The 23,462-nt window shown below is 40.9% G+C and overlaps 1 protein-coding gene across 1 annotated transcript in view; it reads left to right on the forward strand.

The window, feature by feature from the left end:
- The window catches only part of LOC127619352 (ankyrin-2-like), a 132,025-nt gene that overhangs the window by 61,208 nt on the left and 47,355 nt on the right, over window positions 1-23,462 (forward strand). The window contains exons 15-30 of the mRNA XM_052092251.1: window positions 58-156; window positions 2,459-2,656; window positions 3,143-3,241; window positions 7,775-7,873; window positions 9,640-9,837; window positions 11,133-11,231; window positions 11,324-11,422; window positions 11,559-11,657; window positions 11,759-11,857; window positions 11,965-12,037; window positions 13,852-13,993; window positions 14,755-14,842; window positions 15,293-15,396; window positions 18,344-18,379; window positions 19,750-19,974; window positions 22,479-22,577. Of these exons, the coding sequence (XP_051948211.1) occupies window positions 58-156; window positions 2,459-2,656; window positions 3,143-3,241; window positions 7,775-7,873; window positions 9,640-9,837; window positions 11,133-11,231; window positions 11,324-11,422; window positions 11,559-11,657; window positions 11,759-11,857; window positions 11,965-12,037; window positions 13,852-13,993; window positions 14,755-14,842; window positions 15,293-15,396; window positions 18,344-18,379; window positions 19,750-19,974; window positions 22,479-22,577 (1,856 nt within the window). The remainder of the gene's footprint in view (window positions 1-57; window positions 157-2,458; window positions 2,657-3,142; window positions 3,242-7,774; window positions 7,874-9,639; window positions 9,838-11,132; window positions 11,232-11,323; window positions 11,423-11,558; window positions 11,658-11,758; window positions 11,858-11,964; window positions 12,038-13,851; window positions 13,994-14,754; window positions 14,843-15,292; window positions 15,397-18,343; window positions 18,380-19,749; window positions 19,975-22,478; window positions 22,578-23,462) is intronic.

The following is a 23,462-nucleotide window of genomic DNA, read 5'->3' on the forward strand; positions in this document are numbered from 1 at the left end:
ATACTAATGTTCACTGTTACTTCATTTTAGTACAACTCCCTCTGTTTTTGTACTCAGCGTGGAGAGACGGCTCTGCACATGGCCACTCGTGCTGGACAGGTGGAGGTTGTTCGCTGTCTGTTGAGGAACGGAGCCATGGTGGATGCCAGAGCAAGAGTAAGAGACACAGACATATGCCAACGCTGCACATGCTCAGGGTGGACTTACCACATATTAACCTTCTGTCTGACGAGTAATGAGTATTACAACTGCATTACATTTTTTTAAGTAGTAGTTCAATGTAGGCTTTTAAATGGCTTATATACTGTAAAGCATGTGTACCCTACATATGATAACAATTGAGACGTACACAAAATTGCTCAAATTAAACAAAGGCATTTTGTACACAAGATTTACTTTAAAAAATGACAATAATGTCTTCATGTTGTTCCAAACCGAAATGGCATTCTTTTGTGGAACATGTTTGGCGATATGTGAGTCTCAGTCACCATTCACTTTCATTGCATTTTCAGAAAGTTATGAATTATAGAAAGTTTTTTGGGATTTGGAACAACATCAGGGAGTGTAAAAATGACAGAATGGTAATTTTTGAGTGAAATGACCCTTTAAAGCAGTGCTACCCAACCCTGTTCCTGGAGCCCTCCAACACCGCACATTTTGATGTCCTACAAATGTTTTTTTCAGTCTAAAAAAACTTTTTTCTCTCTCTCAAAAAACATTTCTCTCAAGAGGCAACACATGAAAAACATTAGCATGCAGTGCCAACTTTGGCAACAGGTGCCACTATCAGTTAGCATGAAATCTTACAAAGTGACAGATGACCGCTGCGGTGCTTGATCTGTGGATTTGTTGTTGTATAATACTCTAACTAGAATGTTTGGCAAATCTTAATCAAGGAAAGAAACATGTATAATGTTAGAGAGTCTACTAATACATAAACTCCCACGATTAAATGAATATACCTCAGGTTACATATGTTTCATATGGCATATGGGAGTTATTTCTGGATGTTTGATTTATTTTTTTTTAACAAGAAGCTTACACCATTTCCTCAAGCAGCGCTCTAGCTTTCTTTAACTCGACATGGTGCTGTGGTACCACTGAAGCTGACGCGTCCCTCCATAGAGTTAATTGATTTGGGCAACGCTAACATGAGTCATCCCTTCAAACACTGCACTGAAAACACAGCGAGAGGTGTCGCAATGGTCAAAGATGTCTATCTAGTGCATGTTTATATAGGCCAACAATATAATAAAGCACATCATCAATAGCAGCATTGATATTCCTGATGGTGAATGTTATCAAACATTCAGAAATAACTCCCATATGAAACACATGTAACCTGATGCCTATTCATTTAACTGTGGGATTTCATGTATTAGTAGACCTTCAAACATTATACATGTTTCTTTCCTTGATTAAGATTTGCAAAACATTCTTGTTAGAGAGTTATACAACTATAAATCAACAGATCAAGAACCACAGCTGTCATCTGTCACCTTGTAAGATTTCATGCTTGCTGATAGTGGCACCTGGTGGCCGAGGTTGGTATTGCATGCTAATTGTTAGCTAGCATGCAGAAAAAATTTGTTGCCTTTTGTGGATAATTGTTTTTAGTTAGGAATACAAAATTTAGAGTGAAAAAAAAAATGTAAATTTTTTTTTTAGATATAAACATAGGCTAAAGAATTTATTTGAAAACATAAAATAAAAATAATAGTGTGGTTCAGGGCTTCCATAGTTAATTACCATAACATTTTCGACTTGTTTCTACTTTTCTTAAAATAAAATAAAACAAAAAGCAAAAATCCAGGTTACAGGGTGGCACTTAATATGGAAGACTTTAAAGGCAGAAATTAAAAGCGAATCATTTTATAAAAGTACTTAAATTAATTCTGTTAAAACTCATGTATTATTTTAGCGGTAAAGTAATTTAAATCATAATTTTACAGTCGTTTAAGGATTTGTTGACATTACTTTGTCATGGCAATGAAGTTGTAAAATTGGCTATAACTTTACACGGAAGTGTTTTATCACCCTAAAATCATGTTAACACGCATATTGTTTACGTATCGTGACTACATTTTTGAAGTACTTTTGAGTATTTTAACGTTTACAGATTTTCCCCATTCACTTCCATTGTAAGTGCCTCACTGGAACCAATATTTGTGCTTTTTTTTATTTTTTATTATTATGAATTTTTGTGGTAAATCAACATTATGCCACAAATGCTGTCGACTGCGCTTAACTTGTACTGAACCCGGAATATTCCTTTAAGCACATTTGAAAATGTGCAAGTGCATGACAGTGATGTCAGATTATATATTCATCCATCACTTTTCACAGGAATTATTTTGAAAGGAAGTGTTGTTTTTACATCTCAGAATTACTCGTTGATTTCTTATTGGTGTAAAAAGCTGATATTTCTATTGTCTCATTCTAAACTTCATCCAATCAGGAGAATCAGACTCCTCTGCACATTGCGTCACGTCTGGGTAAAACGGAGATCGTTCAGCTGCTGCTGCAGCACATGGCTCATCCGGATGCCGCCACCACTAACGGCTACACGCCGCTTCACATCGCCGCGCGCGAGGGACATCTTGATGTCACAACAGTGCTGCTGGAGGCCGGTGCCACCCACTCATTAGCTACCAAGGTCAGTGACGGACAAATGGTGCCACCCTGATCAAAAGACAAGCTCACACCACCATGAATATCAATACATGGATGCAACATTGTTCTGCTGGCCTAGTCAGGCCTAGTCAGGCCAGTAGTTGAGATTTTAACCCACCATATAAAAATAATTAATTTTGGTCAGTGGTTTCTAAACGTTCCAGACATACTATACATTAACTGGACACATAAAGAATTGCTATGATCTTTTACCCTGTATAATTGTATCACATTCTATTCAATTGTATCCTATTAGTTCATAGAGAAACATACTGTAATAATTTTAGTTTGACATTTTATGTTAATATGAAGTAACTGTACTTTTAAGTTTACACAAAGTATTTAGCAACATATACATACAAATATGCAATGGACAGTTGAGCTAAATTCAGTGAGGTTAGTGTGCAAAGTATGCTAAAAATTTATTTAGTTATGTTTGTTTTTTTGTTTTACAATTAAACATGTACAGAAAGGGTTTACACCTTTACATGTGGCATCAAAGTACGGTAGCCTGGATGTGACCAAACTACTTCTGCAGCGACTGGCCCTTCCGGACTCAGCAGGAAAGGTGAGAAAAAGCCTAAAAACCCTGTTAAAAATAGACTATTCGACCATTAAGACTACAAGGCTCTGCACCAAAACCAAGTGAGCTGCCTACCTAGACAGCATTTTAAGGCATCGTAAGTGCTCCCTTGATGTGAAGCCGTCCCCAATAGTGGGCATAAAAATGATGCTTTTTAAAGAAGTGTTGTTTTGACACAATTTTAAGGCGGCGTTGCTTATATCCCATAATGCATTGTGACATGTCTGGTATGACGTGTTGCGGAATGTCACTTATGAGCAGGGTCAGAAACTTTGGGGGACTCGGGGCAAAAATCGGCACCGAAAATAACAAAAATGCCCCCTTATTCAAAATGTGGTGCGGGGAAAAATAAGCCCTTGGAATGAACTCTTCTGTTTTTTATTTGTAACATCTGATATAGTTATAAATAATGTATTACAGTCATAGTTGTATGGCATTATATTCCTGATATATTCCATATTATTACAAATAAAGTATTTGACATAAATGGATGAGACAGTTTTAAATGGTTATGGACAAATTGTCCTCAAAGTTATAAATACCCTCCAAAATTCAGGGGGCAAATATTGCCCAATAATGTAGAAGTGAACCCTTTAATGCATAACACTCTTACATATTCAAGTCTTTAGAGACCCTGCACTTATATCTATCACAAATGGACCTATAAAATGCCCAGATAGTGTAAAGTTTATAATAGAATATATATATTTTGATGTTTTATTTTTCATATATATCAAAGAGAAAATGCAACAAATCAGGACAAATCTAGAACAGGATTCATTACTTTTACACATTAGTATTTTCTCTTGCACTTTTTTGAGTCTAAATAGATGCACAACTTGCATGATTTCATTCGCACACCCAAATGATGATGGTCAAGTCATACTGTTCATGTGTTACACTTCCTATAGTTTACTTCCACATTGTTTCTTTTTCAAATAGTAATGTCAATCGCTGAAACAGCTGTGCCAGTTTAAGTAAGGAATGACATGTATAATATATGCGTATACACTCACCTAAAGGATTATTAGGAACACCTGTTCAATTTCTCATTAATGCAATTATCTAATCAACCAATCACATGGCAGTTGCTTCAATGCATTTAGGGGTGTGGTCCTGGTCAAGACAATCTCCTGAACTCCAAACTGAATGTCAGAATGGGAAAGAAAGGTGATTTAAGCAATTTTGAGCGTGGCATGGTTGTTGGTGCCAGACGGGCCGGTCTGAGTATTTCACAATCTGCTCAGTTACTGGGATTTTCACGCACAACCATTTCTAGGGTTTACAAAGAATGGTGTGAAAGGGAAAAACATCCAGTATGCGACAGTCCTGTGGGCTGAAAATGCCTTGTTGATGCTAGAGGTCAGAGGAGAATGGGCCGACTGATTCAAGCTGATAGAAGAGCAACTTTGCCTGAAATAACCACTCGTTACAACCGAGGTATGCAGCAAAGCATTTGTGAAGCCACAACACGCACAACCTTGAGGCGGATGGGCTACAACAGCAGAAGACCCCACCGGGTAAAACTCATCTCCACTACAAATAGGAAAAAGAGGCTACAATTTGCAAGAGCTCACCAAAATTGGACAGTTGAAGACTGGAAAAATGTTGCCTGGTCTGATGAGTCTCGATTTCTGTTGAGACATTCAGATGGTAGAGTCAGAATTTGGCGTAAACAGAATGAGAACATGGATCCATCATGCCTTGTTACCACTGTGCAGGCTGGTGGTGGTGGTGTAATGGTGTGGGGGATGTTTTCTTGGCACACTTTAGGCCCCTTAGTGCCAATTGGGCATCGTTTAAATGCCACGGCCTACCTGAGCATTGTTTCTGACCATGTCCATCCCTTTATGGCCACCATGTACCCATCCTCTGATGGCTACTTCCAGCAGGATAATGCACCATGTCACAAAGCTCGAATCATTTCAAATTGGTTTCTTGAACATGACAATGAGTTCACTGTACTAAAATGGCCCCCACAGTCACCAGATCTCAACCCAATAGAGCATCTTTGGGATGTGGTGGAACGGGAGCTTCGTGCCCTGGATGTGCATCCCACAAATCTCCATCAACTGCAAGATGCTATCCTATCAATATGGGCCAACATTTCTAAAGAATGCTTTCAGCACCTTGTTGAATCAATGCCACGTAGAATTAAGGCAGTTCTGAAGGCGAAAGTGGGTCAAACACAGTATTAGTATGGTGTTCCTAATAATCTTTTAGGTGAGTGTATATAAAGTGGCGTTCAACTGATCACAATGTATAGTCAGGACATTAATAATGTGAAAAATTACTATTACAATTTGAAAAAACGTCTTAAAACTCTCATCAAAAAATCCTTCACCTGCAGCAATGACAGCTTTGTAGATGCTTGTCATTCTAGCTGTCAGTTTGTCCAGATGCTCAAGTGACATTTTACCCCACACTTCCTGTAGAACTTGACCTTTCACCCCACACTTCCTGTAGTACTTGCCATAGATGTGGCTGTCTTGTCCAATGTCTGTGTTACTTTGTCCACTCGAACCTTTTCTTTATGATTTTCTGTTTCAAAAGTGTCTTTTTCTTTGCACTTCTTCCCATAAGTCCTCCTGAGTCTTCTCTTTACTGTTGAACATGTAACTGAAGTTGAGCGGGTAGAATTCAATGAAGCTGTCAGCGGAGGACATGTGAGGTGTCTATTTCTCAAACTAGAGACTCTGATGTACTTATTCTCTTGTTTAGTTGAGCATCTGGTCTTTCGCATCTCTTTCACATCTCTTGTTAGAGTCAGTTGTCCTTTGTCATTGAAGACTGTAGTTACACCTTTGGATGAAATCTGCAGTTTCTTTTTATTGTATATCCTTCATTCCTCAAAACAATGATTGACTGATGAGTTTCTAGAGAAATCTGTTTCTTTTTTGCCATTTTTTGACCTAATAATTGAATAATTGGCATGTCTTAAGGTCTTAATTGACCTTAAGACATGCCAGTCTATTGCATACTGTGGCAACTCATAAACATACACAAAGACAATGTTGAGCTTCATTTAATGAACCAAATATCTTTCAGCTGTGTTTGATATAATGGCAAGTGATTTTCTTGTGCCAAATTATCAATTTTGCATGATTGCTCAAGGATAAGGTGTTGGAGTGATGCTGCTGTCTAGATTTGATAAATATGTCTTTTTTCAAATAGTGATGGTGTTTTTTTACATCAGTAATGTCCTGAATATACTTTGTGAACAGTCGAATGCCATTTTGATGAATTAAAGTGCAAATTTCCTTCTGAAACAGCAAAATCTGTATATTATTCCAAACTTTTGGCCGCTAGTCTGTGTGTGCACACATATGAAATAATGATAATTCAAAATTGTTTTTTATTTATTGTTGCACAGAAAATCAAAGAGAAATAGCCTCATGCCTCTAGTAATAAACAAAGAAATATATATCTTGTGACTTATTATATAGATATGAAATAATAATACAAATATAATTTATGAAAGTGCAAAAAAGAACAAACCTGTCACTCTTCCATACCTAGGGTCTCTATTGACCCTATACACTTTTACTTACTTAAATGGATGGGGTACAGGGGGTGGAATGTGGTACCTGGTCAATAAAGACCCGAGGTAAGCGTTTAAGGGTTCACCACGGACACGCTTATGAGGTTCCATGTTGGTTAGGATGTTACCTTAGAAGTATGCAGCCTATGTAGAGAGCACGGCAGCTCATTACGTTTTGACACCGAGCCCCTGTATTGACATTGGTTTGTACAGGAATATTTGTGTTTTTATGTTTAGCTATAAAACCATAAAAGTACTATTTGAAAAATAAATCATAAAAAGCCTAATTAATATAATTTCTTGGGATGTTGTTTAAAAGAAGCACATTCAGGCTATGTTGACTGCAAGAGCACTGGTAAGCAAAGTTGTACTTAATGATAACAACAACAAAAAAATGTTTCTTTAAAAAAAAGAAAAGAACATTGTTTTCTTCCTCTTTTCTTTAATAAGGGACCAGGTCTTGATTGCTCCCGAGCTTGCACTCTAATATAGACGATAACCTCACATTCAAAGGGATAGTTCATCCAAAAATCAATCAGTTACTCAGCCTCACGTTGTCCCAAACCCACATGACTTTCTTTTTTCAATCGAACATAAAGGGGAGATGACACAAAAGCTAAAGGACTGCCTCAGTCACCATTTACTTGCATTGTATGGAGAGAAGATGCAATGATGCATCTCCTTTTGTGTTCCATGGAAGGAAGAAAGTCAAACAGGTTTGGGACCTTAAGGGGTTCCTGTTGCTCAGCTGGTAAAGCAATGCCAAACTCATGGGTTGAATTCCCAGAGAACACACAATGGAATGACATGAGGGTGACAGTATTTTCATATTTGGGTGAACTATTCCTTTAACACATAGTAACGATCCTGTTAACATTGCTTTTTGTTATTAACTATTTTGTATATGACTGTGTTTTATTTAATGCTTTTGCAATGCTAACAGTCCTCCCATAACCTTGACCCCCTCATCCCAGCAGAACGGTCTCACTCCTCTACATGTCGCTGCTCACTATGATAACCAGAAGGTGGCGCTCCTGCTTTTGGACAAGGGGGCCTCTCCCCATGCCACAGCCAAGGTGAGATGACTTCATCTTAACAAAACATTAGTCATTTAGCGATAGATGAGGCGCGCGTGCGCGTGTCGGGTGCCAATTTATATTAGGAGTCTTTAACTACTATGTACTAACATTAAAATACATACAATACAATGTAATGTAACTAGTTACTAGATGTTGTTCTGTACGATTTTCACAAGATTCGCTTTTGCTGCTAGTAATGTTGAGGTACGGGTAGGTTTAGGGGTTGTGGTGAGGGTTGGGGTAGGGTAAGGTTTAGGGTAACGATTGGTGTAGGGTTAGGGTTGGTTTAGGGTTAGGTTTAGGGGTGGGGTTAGGTTTAGGGTTAGGGTTTAGGGTAAGGATTGGGATAGGGTTGGGGTAGGGGTAGGGTTAGGTTTAGGGGTATGGTAAGGGTTGGGGTAGGGGAGGGTTAGGTTTAGGGGTAGGGGTAGGGTAAGGATTGGGGTAGGGTTAGGGTTGGGGTAGGGTTAGATTAAGGTTTAGGGGTTGGGTTGGGTTAGGGGTAGGGTAAGGGTTGGGGTAGGGGAGGGTTAGGTTTAGGGGTAGGGGTAGGGTTAGGGTTGGGGTAGAGTTAGATTAAGGTATGGGGTTGGGTTAGGGGTAGGGTAAGGGTAGGGGAGGGGTAGGGGTAGGGTAAGGATTGGGTTAGGGTTGGGGTAGGGTTAGATTAAGGTTTAGGGGTTGGGTTGGGTTGGGTTGGGGTAGGGTTAGATTAAGGGGTAGGGATTGGGTTGGGGTAGGGTTAGGTTAAGGGTTAGAGGTTTGGTTGGGGTAGGGTTAGGTTAAGGGTTAGGTGTAGGGTAAGGGTTAGGGTTAGGTTAGGGTTTAGGGGTAGAGTTAGGTTAAGGTTTAGGGTTTGGGTTAGGTTAAGGGTTAGGGGTTGTGGTAGGTTTAGGGGTTGGGTTGGGGTAGGGTTAGGTTAAGGGGTAGGGATTGGGTTGGGGGTAGGGTTAGTTTAAGTGGTAGGGTTAGGTTAAGGGTAATGGGTAGGGTTAGGTTAAGGGTTTGGGTTTGGGTTAGGTTAAGGGTTAGGGGTTGGTAGGGTTAGGGGTTGGGTTGGGGTAGGGTTAGATTAAGGGGTAGGGATTGGGTTGGGGTAGGGTTAGGTTAAGGGTTAGAGGTTTGGTTGGGGTAGGGTTGGGGTAGGGTTAGGTTAAGGGTTAGGTGTAGGGTAAGGGTTAGGGTTAGGTTAGGGTTTAGGGGTAGAGTTAGGTTAAGGTTTAGGGGTTGGGTTTGGGTTAGGTTAAGGGTTAGGGGTTGTGGTAGGGTTAGGGGTTGGGTTGGGGTAGGGTTAGGTTAGGTTAGGGGTAGGGTTAGTTTAAGTGGTAGGGTTAGGTTAAGGGTTATGGGTTGGGGGTAGGGTTAGTTTAAGTGGTAGGGTTAGGGCAAGGGTAATGGGTAGGGTTAGGTTAAGGGTTTGGGTAGGGTTTGGTTAAGGTTTATGGGTAGGGTTAGGGCAAGATTTGGCATTAATGGTTAGTGTAACTACAAATGTATTTAAATGCAGGTACTTTAAATGTAATTACATTGCAACAGCACAGATGTACATAAAAAGTACATTGTATCAAATGCTTAATTACATAGTTGTTGAAGACACCTAATATAATGTGGGTCCACTTGTATTTTTTGAAAGGTGGATGTGTTCCCCTTTCAAAAATTATTGAAAAGGTGAATTTTTCTTTCTTTGTCCTATGCTGTAGTTCAGTTATCTCTAGTTACAGCACCATTATGTTCGGCCCTTTCTTTACTCTCTCTTCATGTAGAATGGATACACCCCACTTCACATTGCAGCCAAGAAGAATCAGATGGAAATCGCCAGCACACTCCTGCAGTATGGAGCTGAGACCAACATACAGACCAAACAAGGGGTGACCCCACTTCATTTGGCTGCCCAGGAGGGTCACAGTGAGATGGCTGTTCTGCTTCTGCAGAAAGAAGAGAATGTCAATGTACCCACTAAGGTGAATGACTTTGAGATGACTTAGAATCAAAACAGTTAATACTGACATGAAATTAACTGAGAATATTGATACAGTAAATGGAAAATATAAATCTTCAGCTTTAGGTACTTTAAGCACTGTGGACTTCTACAAAGTAAATTCTCTCTAAAAACATTTTCACTCTCTCACTAATATTTTTAATTGGTCTACTAGCAATGTTGAACAGTGTATGTGCATCCATCACATTGTCATTTGTCATTGGGCTGCTGTGGCTCACGTGGTTGAGCGGGTCGGCCACTAATCGCAGGGTTGGTGGTTCGATTCCCTGCCCACATGACTCCACATGCCGGAGTGTCCTTGGGCAAGACACTGAACAACAAGTTGCTCCCAATGGCAGGCTAGCACCTTGCATGGCAGCTCTGTGAATATGTGTGTGAATGGGTGAATGAGTCACATTGTAAAGCGCTTTGAATACCGCTAAGGTTAATAAGGCGCTATATAAGTGCAGAACATTTTTTTTTTAAATCTGAAAGTCATGAAAAATCTCTAAAAATCTCTGAACATCTAAAATTCTGTGTTGTGTTTAATGGAAGATCGTGGTTGAAACAGTGGTGACGGAAATGACATTTTTTACGATATTTGAATACAGTGGCTGACTCTTTTGTCTTGCTAAGGCAAATTTCCTAGCAAAAATGCTATGTTTACTAAATACAGAATGAAATATTTTCACACTTTTTGCAATTTTGCAAAATTACAGCTTGATTGGAAATTACACTCAATAGAAACATTCTGCTCACAAGTGATATTTACCTTGAGTTTTCTGATATTTCACCTCAAGCCTCAAGAATTTCTGTACTTACGAGATGGCCACTCTTATAATCTACTCGGGGCTTTTCGCGTCGTCAGACCTCTTAAGTTGGTCGTTTCTATTGCAACTGTTATAACACCAAAAAGGCTTTTATTATTGTCATGATTAAATGGTTGAAAATCTTGGAATGTGCATCTAAATATGTCTTAACATGCAGCTAAATGGTGATTTACAAACATTTGATCAGCAGCTTGAAAAACATGTATCCCGCATGGTTCCTTTTTACCTAAAGTTACCATACTGTATATGAAAAGACGGTAACACACTACAGAAAAATAAAGATATTGAACAAGTGCATCATGCAGATCTTTGTCAATCCTCAATGTTCTCGATGCATACTCTAAAATTGTTTGTATATAGCAAAGAGCAACAATATTACTCTCATATTGAGCCATTGAACGTCTCCATCTCTGTTGTGATTGTTTCATGTTTTTCATGCTTTCTTCAGAGCGGACTTACTCCACTCCATCTTGCTGCCCAAGAAGACAAAGTCGGTGTTGGCGAGATCTTAGTCAAGCACGGTGCCAACTTTGACCAACAGACCAAAGTAAGTGAAGCATTATTGTACCTCCAAATCAAACAGTTGAAAACCTTTGATCAATTTGACTTGGTGAATGATACATTTGAAATCTCTTCCAGTTGGGATACACGCCTCTAATCGTCGCCTGTCACTATGGAAATGCTAAGATTGTTAACTTTCTGTTGAAGAGCGGGGCGAGTGTCAATGCTAAGACAAAGGTATCTATTTTTATACTATGCTAATTGAATGAAGAAACACGAAATATGCATTCTAAATAAGCATGATATGTATTTATTAAAAAACTGATGTTTTAGGGATATTTTGAAGTCTAAATTTGCACTCTTGTCTTGTCAGAATGGTTACACACCGCTACATCAGGCTGCACAACAAGGCAACACACACATCATCAATGTTTTACTCCAAAATGGAGCCAAACCCAATGCCGTCACTGTGGTGAGGCAATACAAACACATTAACACACATACAGTACACACATACAGTACACATGCACATTTACCTGTTGTGTTGATGATGTCTCTCGCTGCATTATGTAGAATGGAAACACAGCTCTGGCTATCGCCCGTCGCCTCGGTTACATATCTGTGGTGGACACACTAAGGGTGGTCACTGAGGAGATTATCACTACGACAACGGCAAGTTTACTTGAAATATAAATATTCATAAAATGTGCATTAGTAATAATAGACACATTGTGGTTATTATTACCGGATGATAATAATGTATGTTTACTTCCATGTAGACGGTGACCGAGAAACACAAATTAAATGTGCCAGAAACCATGACAGAAGTGCTTGATGTGTCTGACGAAGAGGGTGAGTGCTAACAAATAATACGTAATCAGTCAATCAATCAATTAATCAATCGATAGCTCCCCATTGATCTCCTCAAATATATTGGCATTGCATCGCCTGACCCATTTTCAGTTGTAATCTGGTATTCAGTGTGTATTAAACATAACATTTCCTGCAGTACCAAGACATGTAGATGATGGAGCTATGTCTGATGACTCCATTGATTTTGAAGGTATCCTAGTGCCATTGTGTGCAATAGTGTGGTGGTTTAATAATGTTGATTATAGTCGTAAAGACAACAAGTGTGCATGGCATGGATTGGGATTGTTTAGCTTGACTGATACCTGACTGTATGACTGACTAAATGTTGCAGCGTACTTGAAACACAATGACTATATGTATAGATGTTTTTGTACTTCAGGTATCTGTACTATTGATTATGAGATATTTGAGCCATATTCAGTGAACGATACTCTGTGAAGTTCAAAGAAGGATCAATCATGGTGACCGACAACACAAGAGCGTGCTTGTTTAGTAATAAGCATGTTGTCATGAACATGCTACCTTCGCAAAAGTAAAAAAAGAACCAGTTGGATGTTGTTGGATCATTACAGAGCATGTTTTATAAATATACAGTGGCAAGAAAAAGTATGTGAATTAGCAGGTTTCTGCATTAATTGGTCATGTGATCTCATCTTCATCAAAGTCATACGTATAGACAAACACAATGTGCCATCAAATTATAATAATCTTTCATGTCTTTACTGAACACATCCCCTTAAACATTCACAGCGTGTGGAAAAAGTAATGAACCCTTGGATTTGATAACTGGTCGATCTAACTGGCACATCTAAGCTCTTCGAGATAACTTTGTAACCCTTTCCCGCTTTATGCAAAGCAAACGTAGGTCTTCTGAGATCTCTTTTTTGCAAGGCATGGTTGACGTCAGCAGATGTTTCTTGTGAATGGCAAACTCAACATTTTTGAGTGCTTTATATAAGTCAAAGTAGCTCTAACCCACACCTCCAAACTCATTACATTAATTAGATGTCAGGTTTTTCAACTCGTGACACTTAGTAGTTTTTGTTGACGTCATAACGTACTTTTCCCAACCTACACTCATAATGTTTGACAGATGTATTAATGTACAATAACAATACAGTAATGTGTGTGTTATTTGTTAAAACAGATTGTGTTTGTTCATTATTGTAACTTAGATGAAGGGTCCCCTGCTTCTTTCACCATCTGAACAGCAAGCCTCAGAACTTAGAGACATGGACTTAAAGCCACAAAAATGCTGTCAAATAACAAGAGTTGTAGTTTGAGCATCTATCTCAGTTTGCTACAGACTTACAGCTGCTTGTTTTGCTATTGCCTATTTCTTTTGAAAGTACTATACTCTATTTTTGTTGTTATTTCTCACTGTTCCACACTGTAGGCAGCCAATACGCTACTGACAGCCAAACTCCACTGTTGCTCTACAGTATGTCATCTTCAGCGCATTGGCTTGCAGCACAGGCTAGAAACACTGCCCCTGCTGGCCACTCATAACAATTGTGGCGTAACTGCTTCATCTAGCTTCATTCTCTATTGTAATGCTCTAGAACTGCTGCAATGTAGTTTGCTGTGATACTAAAGCATAGAGGCTTTGCTGACAGTATGCATGTAATTTTCAACAAGTGCAAATGGCTTGAATGAAGGACCAGTGAATTGTGTGTATACACATTCTTGCATCTCTCAGGTTTTAGATTGAATAATGCCTTTATTGGGAGAGTGCTTTTCAATGCATTTGTTTTTAATGACCGTTATAAGGTCTTTTAACATCTGTGCACCAGGTGATGACACAATGACAGGTGATGGTGGCGAGTACTTGAGGGCTGAGGATTTGAGAGATTTGGGAGACGACTCTCTACCTGGTCAATACTTGGACGGCATGAACTACCTGCGCTTCAGCCTAGAGGGAGAACAATCTGACAGGTAGATTCGTTTTGCTATGAAATATGGAGATGATAAATAGGGTTATATTTGTTTTCCAAGAGCCAATTTGTCATCATTTAATATTTTATATAATTGCCACTGTTTTGTTCTGTACACATTGTAACCGTAGAGTGAATATGCAGAGTTAAATGCAATTTGGGATGCATTGATGGCTTCTGTGGCATTCTAGCGATTATCACAAAAATCTCCCAGTTTGTATAAACTAAAGAAAATCATGTGTACAGTAATACACTTATAATGAAAGTCTATGGGGCGATTGAACCGACGAGGTTTAAAAGCAGAAATGTGAAGCTTGTATTTTTGTTTAAGCATTTAAATTATACAGTAAAAAAGTATATTTGTATAGTAAAATATAGTTAAAAAGTTTATAATTGTATATGTAAAGTTTTCTAAACATTAAAATCATAAATTGCATTGAACCAGGATTATTCCTGTTTTTTAAATGACTTTCCTTCATAAGTATAACTTAATGTTAATTGTCATATCTTTTCCGCTAATGCTAACACAGTCACATACAAAGGTATGTGGAAAACACTTTCTGTGTATCAGTGTGTCATTTTATAACTATTATTTTGATATTCTTTAAAGTGTCATAGATGCTGAGAATTGTAGTTGCTAATAGATGGAATGATATTGATGATATTGATGACAAAGTTTGCTATGAATACAGATTTGTGTAATAATGTTGCCATTCCAACTGATAACCGATTAGTTGATTTTGTGTTCATGTTTGTCATCAGTTTGGACAGATCCTACACACCCACTCACCAGAGCTACTACCCAACAAGGCATTATGGGATGATGGAAGATATGATTTATGCTAACCAGGTACAAGGTTTCACAAATGTATTTATTTATTTATTATTATTATTTTGACAAAACATTTCTATCCATGTTTTTGACTAATACTGGACGCTTAAGCCACACTTAAAAATGTGTGAAAGTTATTGCATTAGTTCTTAAAATATTGAACCAAGAGGCATTTATTTTAAAGAAAGACCATTTCACAAAAATAAGTTTATTATGTTTAAAATTAGGAATTTTTAGGGTTTAAAGTTATACCATTTATTAATTTTACATTTTGATTAAATATTCATAATAGTGGGTGTTTGCTGCTAACTTTTGATCATCTTTCTGACGTGCACATAAAAAAAAGAAATTCAGATTTATTTGTAGTTTTGACTCTCTGTGCTCTTGAATTATGGTTCATTTCTTAATTACATTAAAATGGTTTAGTTTTTAGCTATGTTTTAACAGGAATGCCTTGATCCACTCCAGGTGTCTTCTCTAGCAAGACAGAATGAAAAAGACTCGAACAGACTGAGCTGGGAAAATGAAAACCTGGATAATGTAGCGCTCTCCTCAAGTCCCGCTCATTCAGGGTATGAAAAAGATATAGGAGTGCTCTCCAACACATACTCGCACACACTCACTCACACGCACACACGCTCACTCACACGCTCACTCACGCTCACTCACACGCTCACTCACACGCTCACACACGCACACACACACACACTCACTCACACGCTCACTCACGCTCACTCACACGCTCACTCACACGCACACACGCTCACTCACACGCTCACTCACACGCTCACTCACACGCTCACTCACACGCTCACACACGCACACACACACACACTCTCGCACACTCACACACTCCAACACGCTCACACACGCACACTCACACACGCTCTCACGCACGCTCTCACACACACTCACTCACACGCTCACACGCTCACTCACACGCACACACGCTCACTCACACGCTCACACACATGCACTCACGCTCACTCACGCACACACGCACACACGCTCACTCACACGCACACACGCTCACTCACACGCACACACGCTCACTCACACGCTCACTCACACGCACTACACGCCACTCACACGCACACACGCTCACTCACACGCTCACTCACACGCTCACTCACACGCGCACTCACTCCACGCACTCACACGCTCACTCACACGCCACTCACACGCTCACTCACACGCACTACACGCGGCTCACTCACACGCCACTCACACGCTCACTCACTGCGCTCACTCACACGCGCTCACTCACTGCGCTCACTCACACGCCACTCACGCCACTCCGCGGCTCACTCACTGCGCTCACTCACACGCTCACTCACCGCGCTCACTCACTCACACGCTCACTCACACGCGCACTCACGCTCACTCACACGCTCACTCACACGCACGCTCACTCCACGCGCTCACTCACACGCTCACTCACACGCTCACTCACACGCTCACTCCACGCCACTCACGCTCACTCACACGCTCACTCACACGCCACTCACACGCTCACTCACACGCTCACTCACTCACACGCTCACTCACACGCTCACACGCTCACTCACACGCTCACACGCTCACTCACACGCACACACGCTCACTCACACGCACACACGCTCACTCACACGCACACACGCTCACTCACACGCACACACGCTCACTCACACGCTCACTCACACGCTCACTCACACGCACACACGCTCACTCACACGCACACACGCTCACTCACACGCTCACTACACGCTCACTCACACGCTCACTCACACGCACACACGCTCACTCACACGCTCACACGCTCACTCACACGCCACTACACGCTCACTCACACGCCTACACGCTCACTCACACGCCACTCACACGCTCACTCACGCGCTCACACGCCACTCACACGCACACACGCTCACTCACACGCACTACACGCTCACTCACACGCCACTCACACGCCACTACACGCTCACTCGCACACTCACACGCCACTCACTCACTACACGCTCACTCACACGCTCACTCACACGCTCACTCACACGCTCACTCACACGCTCACTCACACGCTCACTACACGCTCACTCACACGCTCACTCACACGCTCACTCACACGCTCACTCACACGCTCACTCACACGCTCACACGCTCACTCACACGCTCACTCACACGCTCACTCACGCCGCTCACTCACACGCTCACTCACTGCGCTCACACGCCACTCACGCCACACGCCACTCACACGCTCACTCACACGCTCACTCACACGCTCACACGCCACTCACGCCACTCACACGCTCACACGCTCACTCACACGCCACTCACACGCTCACTCACTGCGCTCACACGCTCACTCCACACGCTCACTCACACGCACACACGCTCACTCACACGCTCACTCACACGCTCACACGCTCACTCACACGCTCACACGCTCACTCACACGCTCACTCACACGCTCACACGCTCACTCACACGCTCACTCACACGCTCACTCACACGCGCTCACACACACTCACTCACTACACGCTCACTCACACGCTCACTCACACGCTCACTCACACGCACACACGCTCACTCACACGCACACACGCTCACTCACACGCACACACGCTCACTCACACGCTCACTCACATGCACTCACGCTCACTCACACGCTCACTCACGCGCTCACACGCCACTACATGCACTCACACGCCACGCTCACTCACACGCTCACACGCTCACACGCTCACTCACACGCTCACTCACATGCACTCACGCTCACTCACACGCACACACGCACACACGCTCACTCACACGCACACACGCTCACTCACACGCACACACGCTCACTCACACGCTCACTCACACGCACACACGCTCACTCACACGCTCACTCACACGCTCACACGCTCACTCACACGCACACACGCTCACTCACACGCTCACACGCTCACTCACACGCTCACACACGCACACACGCTCCCTCACACGCACACACGCTCCCTCACACGCTCACACACGCACACACGCACACTCGCACACTCACTCACTCCAACACGCTCTCACGCACACTCACACACGCTCTCACACACACGCACACACGCACACACACACACTCGTACACTCACTCACTCCAACACGCTCTCACGCACATAAATTTGTATTAAATGCAACATTACTTTCTTAATACATGTTCCTGTTCTTATTAAAAAATATCCCACCTGTCCATTCGTTTTGTCCCTGTTGAATATCCTGTTATACATCACATTACAGATGGAAATCTGTTGCAAACGGTGTTTCATTTTGACAAATTTTTTTTCACATTTAAATATTTTGTTCTTGGCATTACAAGGTTTTCCTGAAAAATATTCACAAATATTTTGTTCAAACATTTAATGTTGTTTTTTTTAATGACACACGAATCCTGTTGGATGATGGCCTTGAATCTTGTTACTAATTAGTTCCTTTAAGTTACTCTATTTATCAAACTTCTCTCTTTCATCTTCTTTCTTTCTCTCTTTCTTTCTCAATGCTATTTTTGGTCTTCAGCTGTTCTTCTCCATGTCATAACAATGACAACAGCAGGTGACTTTGTGTGTCATTCGACCTCTGACCTCCTCATCCTATTTCACTGCATTCCTCACTGGGAACGTTGATTTTGTATCATCTTGCAATGCAACGTGGAACATTATAAGTCTTACATTTACATTTACATTTATGCATTTGGCGTAACAGAGCCCTTAATACAGGGACAATCCCACCGGAGCAACCTGGAGTTAAGTGCCTTGCTCAAGGACACAATGGTGGTGGCTGTGGGGCTCGAACCAGTGTCCTTCTGATTACCGGTTATGTGCTTAGACCACTACACCACCACCACTCCATGATAAAAACATTGGTGTGGAATAAAGCTGAGTTTAGTACAGGGTTCCCATGCTAATGCAAAATATCAGGATTTCAGTCGGGGGCCTGGGTACCTCAGCGAGTGCTAACGCTGACTACCACCTTGTTTTCTGTATTGTGTGTATTTTTGTAGTTATGCTGTGCTGTTTAATATCTAGATAGGGCTCTATGTTAGCTTGGTTACAATTGGTACCTGACATCTGGAAAACACAAACTAGACCAGAAGTTATTAAAGGTGTGGGGACCCTGATAACATTTTAGAACATCATTTGGTTGATGAACCCTCAGAGATGCCAACAGGCACTGCAAGATGGAAGTCATCTGAATGATATTTGTAATTCCCCAAAAACGTCTTGGACACTAACATGTTGACATATTACATTTTGTGACATTTTTGGCTAACTTCCAAAAGTGAGCAAACAAGACACATTTTATTAACAAATCATTTTAATTTTATTTAAATAATTTAAATAATTAAATGCATAATTGTAATACATATTTATTTATAATTGTATTTAGCATATTTTTGATTTGAATAAAATATTTTATCTTTATATTTTTAAATAGCTGATTGTGCATTATCACAGCAGTGCGCCACCATAAGTGGGTTCTCATTATTCTAATCACTTTGCCAAAATGACATTAAAGTACATAAACATGGGTGCGTTTTGTTTGCCATGCATGTTGTGCCACCAGGATTGCATCTCCTAATCATATTTCCCGCTGGTATTGTGTGTGTGTGTGTGTGTGTGTGTGTGTGTGTGTGTGTGTGTGTGTGTGTGTGTGTGTGCGTGCGTGCGCGCACATGTGTGAGTGTGTGAGCGAGCGTGTGTGTGAGCGAGTGTTTGCATGAACATTAAACATTTCAGTTGATAATATTTGTGTCAAGTATTTAATGTTCATGATGCAGTTGAGCATCATGATCTTTATGACTACATTTCAAACATGTCTGTTGTTTTCATCAGTGTTGTGCAAACTGTGTCGTTACTAAAGCTTAATCTGAAATTTGGGTCTCATTTTCAAATCCATTCTAACATCATGTACCCTTTATGTAGTTTCTTGGTCAGCTTCATGGTGGACGCCCGTGGAGGTGCCATGCGAGGGTGCCGTCACAATGGCCTTCGAATCATCATTCCACCGCGGAAATGCAGTGCTCCTACTCGGGTCACCTGTAGACTGGTGAAAAGGCACCGTTTGGCGACTATGCCCCCAGTGATGGAGGGAGAGGGTCTGGCTAGCAGGCTGATCGAGGTGGGACCCTCTGGAGCCCAATTTCTTGGGTAAGCAACTGTTAGATAATTTAATCTGGAATTAGTAATATGAACTGTATAACCACAGGATGGACTGAACACTGGACCAGTTGCTCAGAGATTTACTCGCCTTGTTAATATTTTAACTGGTCGTACCACAATAAATAAATAATAATATATGGGTGTTTCGGGGCCTGGGTAGCTCAGCAAGTATTGACGCTGACTTCCACCCCTGGTGTCACGAGTTTGAATCCAGGGTGTGCTGAGTGACTCCAGCCAGGTCTCCTAAGCAACCAAATTGGACCGGTTGCTAGGGAGGGTAGAGTCACATGGGGTAACCTCCTCGTGGTCGCCATAATGTGGTTCTCGCTCTCGGTGGGGCACGTGGAGAGTTGGACGTGGATGCCGCGTAGAATAGCATGAAGCCTCCACACGTGCTGTGTCTCCGCGGGAACGCGCTCAACAAGCCACGTGATAAGATGCGCGGATTGACAGAGATTCGTCCTCCGCCACCCGGATTGAGGCGAGTCACTACGCCACCACGAGGACTTAAAGCGCATTGGGAATTGGGCATTCCAAACTGGGAATAAAAAGGGGACAAAATAAATAAATAAATATGTGTGTTTCTTCAACTTTGGGCACTTTCATGTAAGGGTTGATTGTGTTTTAGGGATGTCCCAGACTCTGACGTTCAATATTGAACTTTGAAATCCATTAGAAAAATGTAAATATGATAATCAAAGCAAATAGTGAAATAAGCAAACTTTTTAAAAATCTATTTTTATAATTTTTTTTTTTAATTACAACTATCTCACAGATGTGGCTTCATTTCCTCCACTCTAACAATTTTGCCGAAATAACGTTTTTCAAGTTAAATCTCCCTTGTTTACTGGGTGTCATTTCCACTTTCAGAAAAATGAAATAAATCTCATATGATGCATGTGTGAAACATAGACTGTAAAAAAAGATGGACGACGCCCCTTCGCTGTTTTCCATCGGTGAGAACTGAAGCCGCCAGTGTCCCGATATGGCGCTGACATCTTGGGACTTGAGTCTGCGCAGTTGCGATTTCGGGACCAGACCTGCGCAGTAGTGAGCAGGAAGTAAAGCCGCGAAATCAAGGCCCCGCCCTCACTCTTGCTGAATCAATCGCAAGCACACGCCCCTGCACTTTTTACTTTTGACTTATGACGGTGTGAAATAATTAATTATAGAAATTTAGATATTAAATTTAAAGCTCCAATCTCCTCAGACCTCCGAAGATCCCGAAAAATAGTCAGTTGGTGCTTCAGTGACTACTTCGCTCAGAGAACCTGTCAATCACAGCTGTCAATCATGATGTCACAGCACCGTGTTTATAGCATCAAATAACTAAAAACAAACTTATTTTGAAAACAAACACTTGAAATGACATCAACGTGATTGTCATTTACTGTCATTTACTGTCGTTTCTATCTTTGGAAAAAAGATATGTGAAGTGTAATTTAGTTGTTTAGTTGGTCTCACGTCCCGTTGAATAACATGGGGAGGCGGGGTTTATGACCTATACTAGGACCAGTCACCGGGGGGCGATCAAGACGTTTTGGCTTCACTTTTGAGGGCTTGTGCGGCACACTTGGTGTGAAAGTGCTAAACGTGCCCGTAGTTAAAGAAACACCCCTATAAATATACAGAATACTGGTTGTGTTATTAGCAACTTTTTTTTTTTGCAATAATAGCTGGAAGTTTTAATGTCTACAATGTAACCGGTTTGAACTATTCAATGCAATAATATACGGCAGTCTTGGCATGTAATTTAAGGTATGCTCTATTTACCCTCTGTCTAAATGGATGATGATCTACCTGCTTTTCCTCATTTAATAAAGCAATAACACCTTTTTTTTTTTTTTTTTTACTTTTCTAACAATATATTTAAATCATTTTGCCAATGGATCCTTCTAGAAACGCTCCATGAATAATTTGAATGTTTTTCCATATTGACTAACAGTAAGTGGATGGATGGTGTCTACATTAATAAAGTTCAGGTGTGACCCACATACGGCCTCATTCAGGAAAGATGAGCGGAACGAATCTCTGCGTAAATGCGATTCAGTTTAAGAAGCCGGTCCAATAAAATAGTGAGTCATGAAGAAGATCGTGGATGGTTCTGGATCATTTGTCACACTTTAAATAGAAACTCAAGTTGAGCACATTGAATTCTGTGATACAGTTTTCCAGGCATGTGCTTTGTTGTATTCTGAACACAAAAGTAGAAGCCCATCCAAGTATTCCATGTCTGCAGATCATTTACATACTGTGCGAAGTATACATTCTCCATACTGCAGAAATAGTAGTATGCCATTCTGAACACATACTAGCTCTTGTCTAAGTACCAACAAAATGTTATTTAAAATAGATATAAGAGCAATTGTTGTTGTTTTTCTTTTACTTGTTCCAGTCGATTTCCCATTTTTCTAAATGAAGGGTATTTATGAATCAAATCCGACAATATGTCACCTATGCTCTCTTTTCTCACTGCTGCTATTGGATGACAGTAAGCTCCACCTCCCTACTGCCCCGCCCCCTCTGAATGAGGGCGAGAGTTTGGTTAGCCGCATTCTTCAGCTGGGGCCACCAGGGACAAAATTTTTGGGGTAGGAGTGACACAAATGAAACAGTCAATGGATGCCAGTCCTTCACCCCACGTCCTCCTGTTATATTCTTTTATTTGTGTAGTTTTGGTTATATTCATTGTGAAGTGTTTGTGTTGCCTCTGTAAGGTGATGTATGGTATCATAGGGGCAATGTAGTAAGTTGTCGTTTTTGCCTTTTTTGGGTGAATCGCATGAAAATATTTCCAGGTCACATTTCACCCTAAAGTCTTTCCTAAAGTCAAAAGAAATAAAATTACTAATTATATTTTGTCTAACAATAACAGATTTTTCATATCAATTAAGCAGACACCCCCTTCCCCCATTCTCATTACTGTAATGCGTCCAGATTTTGAACTTCTAGCTTGAGAAAGCCAACATACAGATATTCTGTTTAAACTTATTATTATTCTTCCTAGACAAAACTTGCTGACTCTAACTTTTAAGCTACATGCACCAAACTCGGCACAAACCTTAAGACTAATCCTGAATAGCGTGCTTTATCTTTTCTAACTGATTATTGTATTCCATTATCGGACATACGAAAATGCAGCATGCCACAGTGACTTGTGCTTAAATGTGCTAAAAACATGCTAGCATTGTGCTAACACATGTTAGCAATGCCTAGCAAAGTGCTAAAATGTGCTAAAACATGTTAGCAAAGTGCTAAAATGTGCTAAAACATGCTAGCATTGTGCTAATATATGTTAGCAATGCCTACTAAAGTGCTTAAACATGCTTAAAACATGCTAGCATCGTGCTAAAAACATGTTAGCAACGCCTAGCGAAGTGATAAAATGTGTTAAAACATGCTAGCATTGTGTTAACACATGCTAACAATTCCTAGCGAAGTGCTAAAATGTGCTAAAACATGCTAGCAACACCTAG

The sequence above is a fragment of the Xyrauchen texanus genome, chromosome 2 (genome assembly GCF_025860055.1).
Source record: "Xyrauchen texanus isolate HMW12.3.18 chromosome 2, RBS_HiC_50CHRs, whole genome shotgun sequence".
Lineage (NCBI taxonomy): Eukaryota > Metazoa > Chordata > Actinopteri > Cypriniformes > Catostomidae > Xyrauchen > Xyrauchen texanus.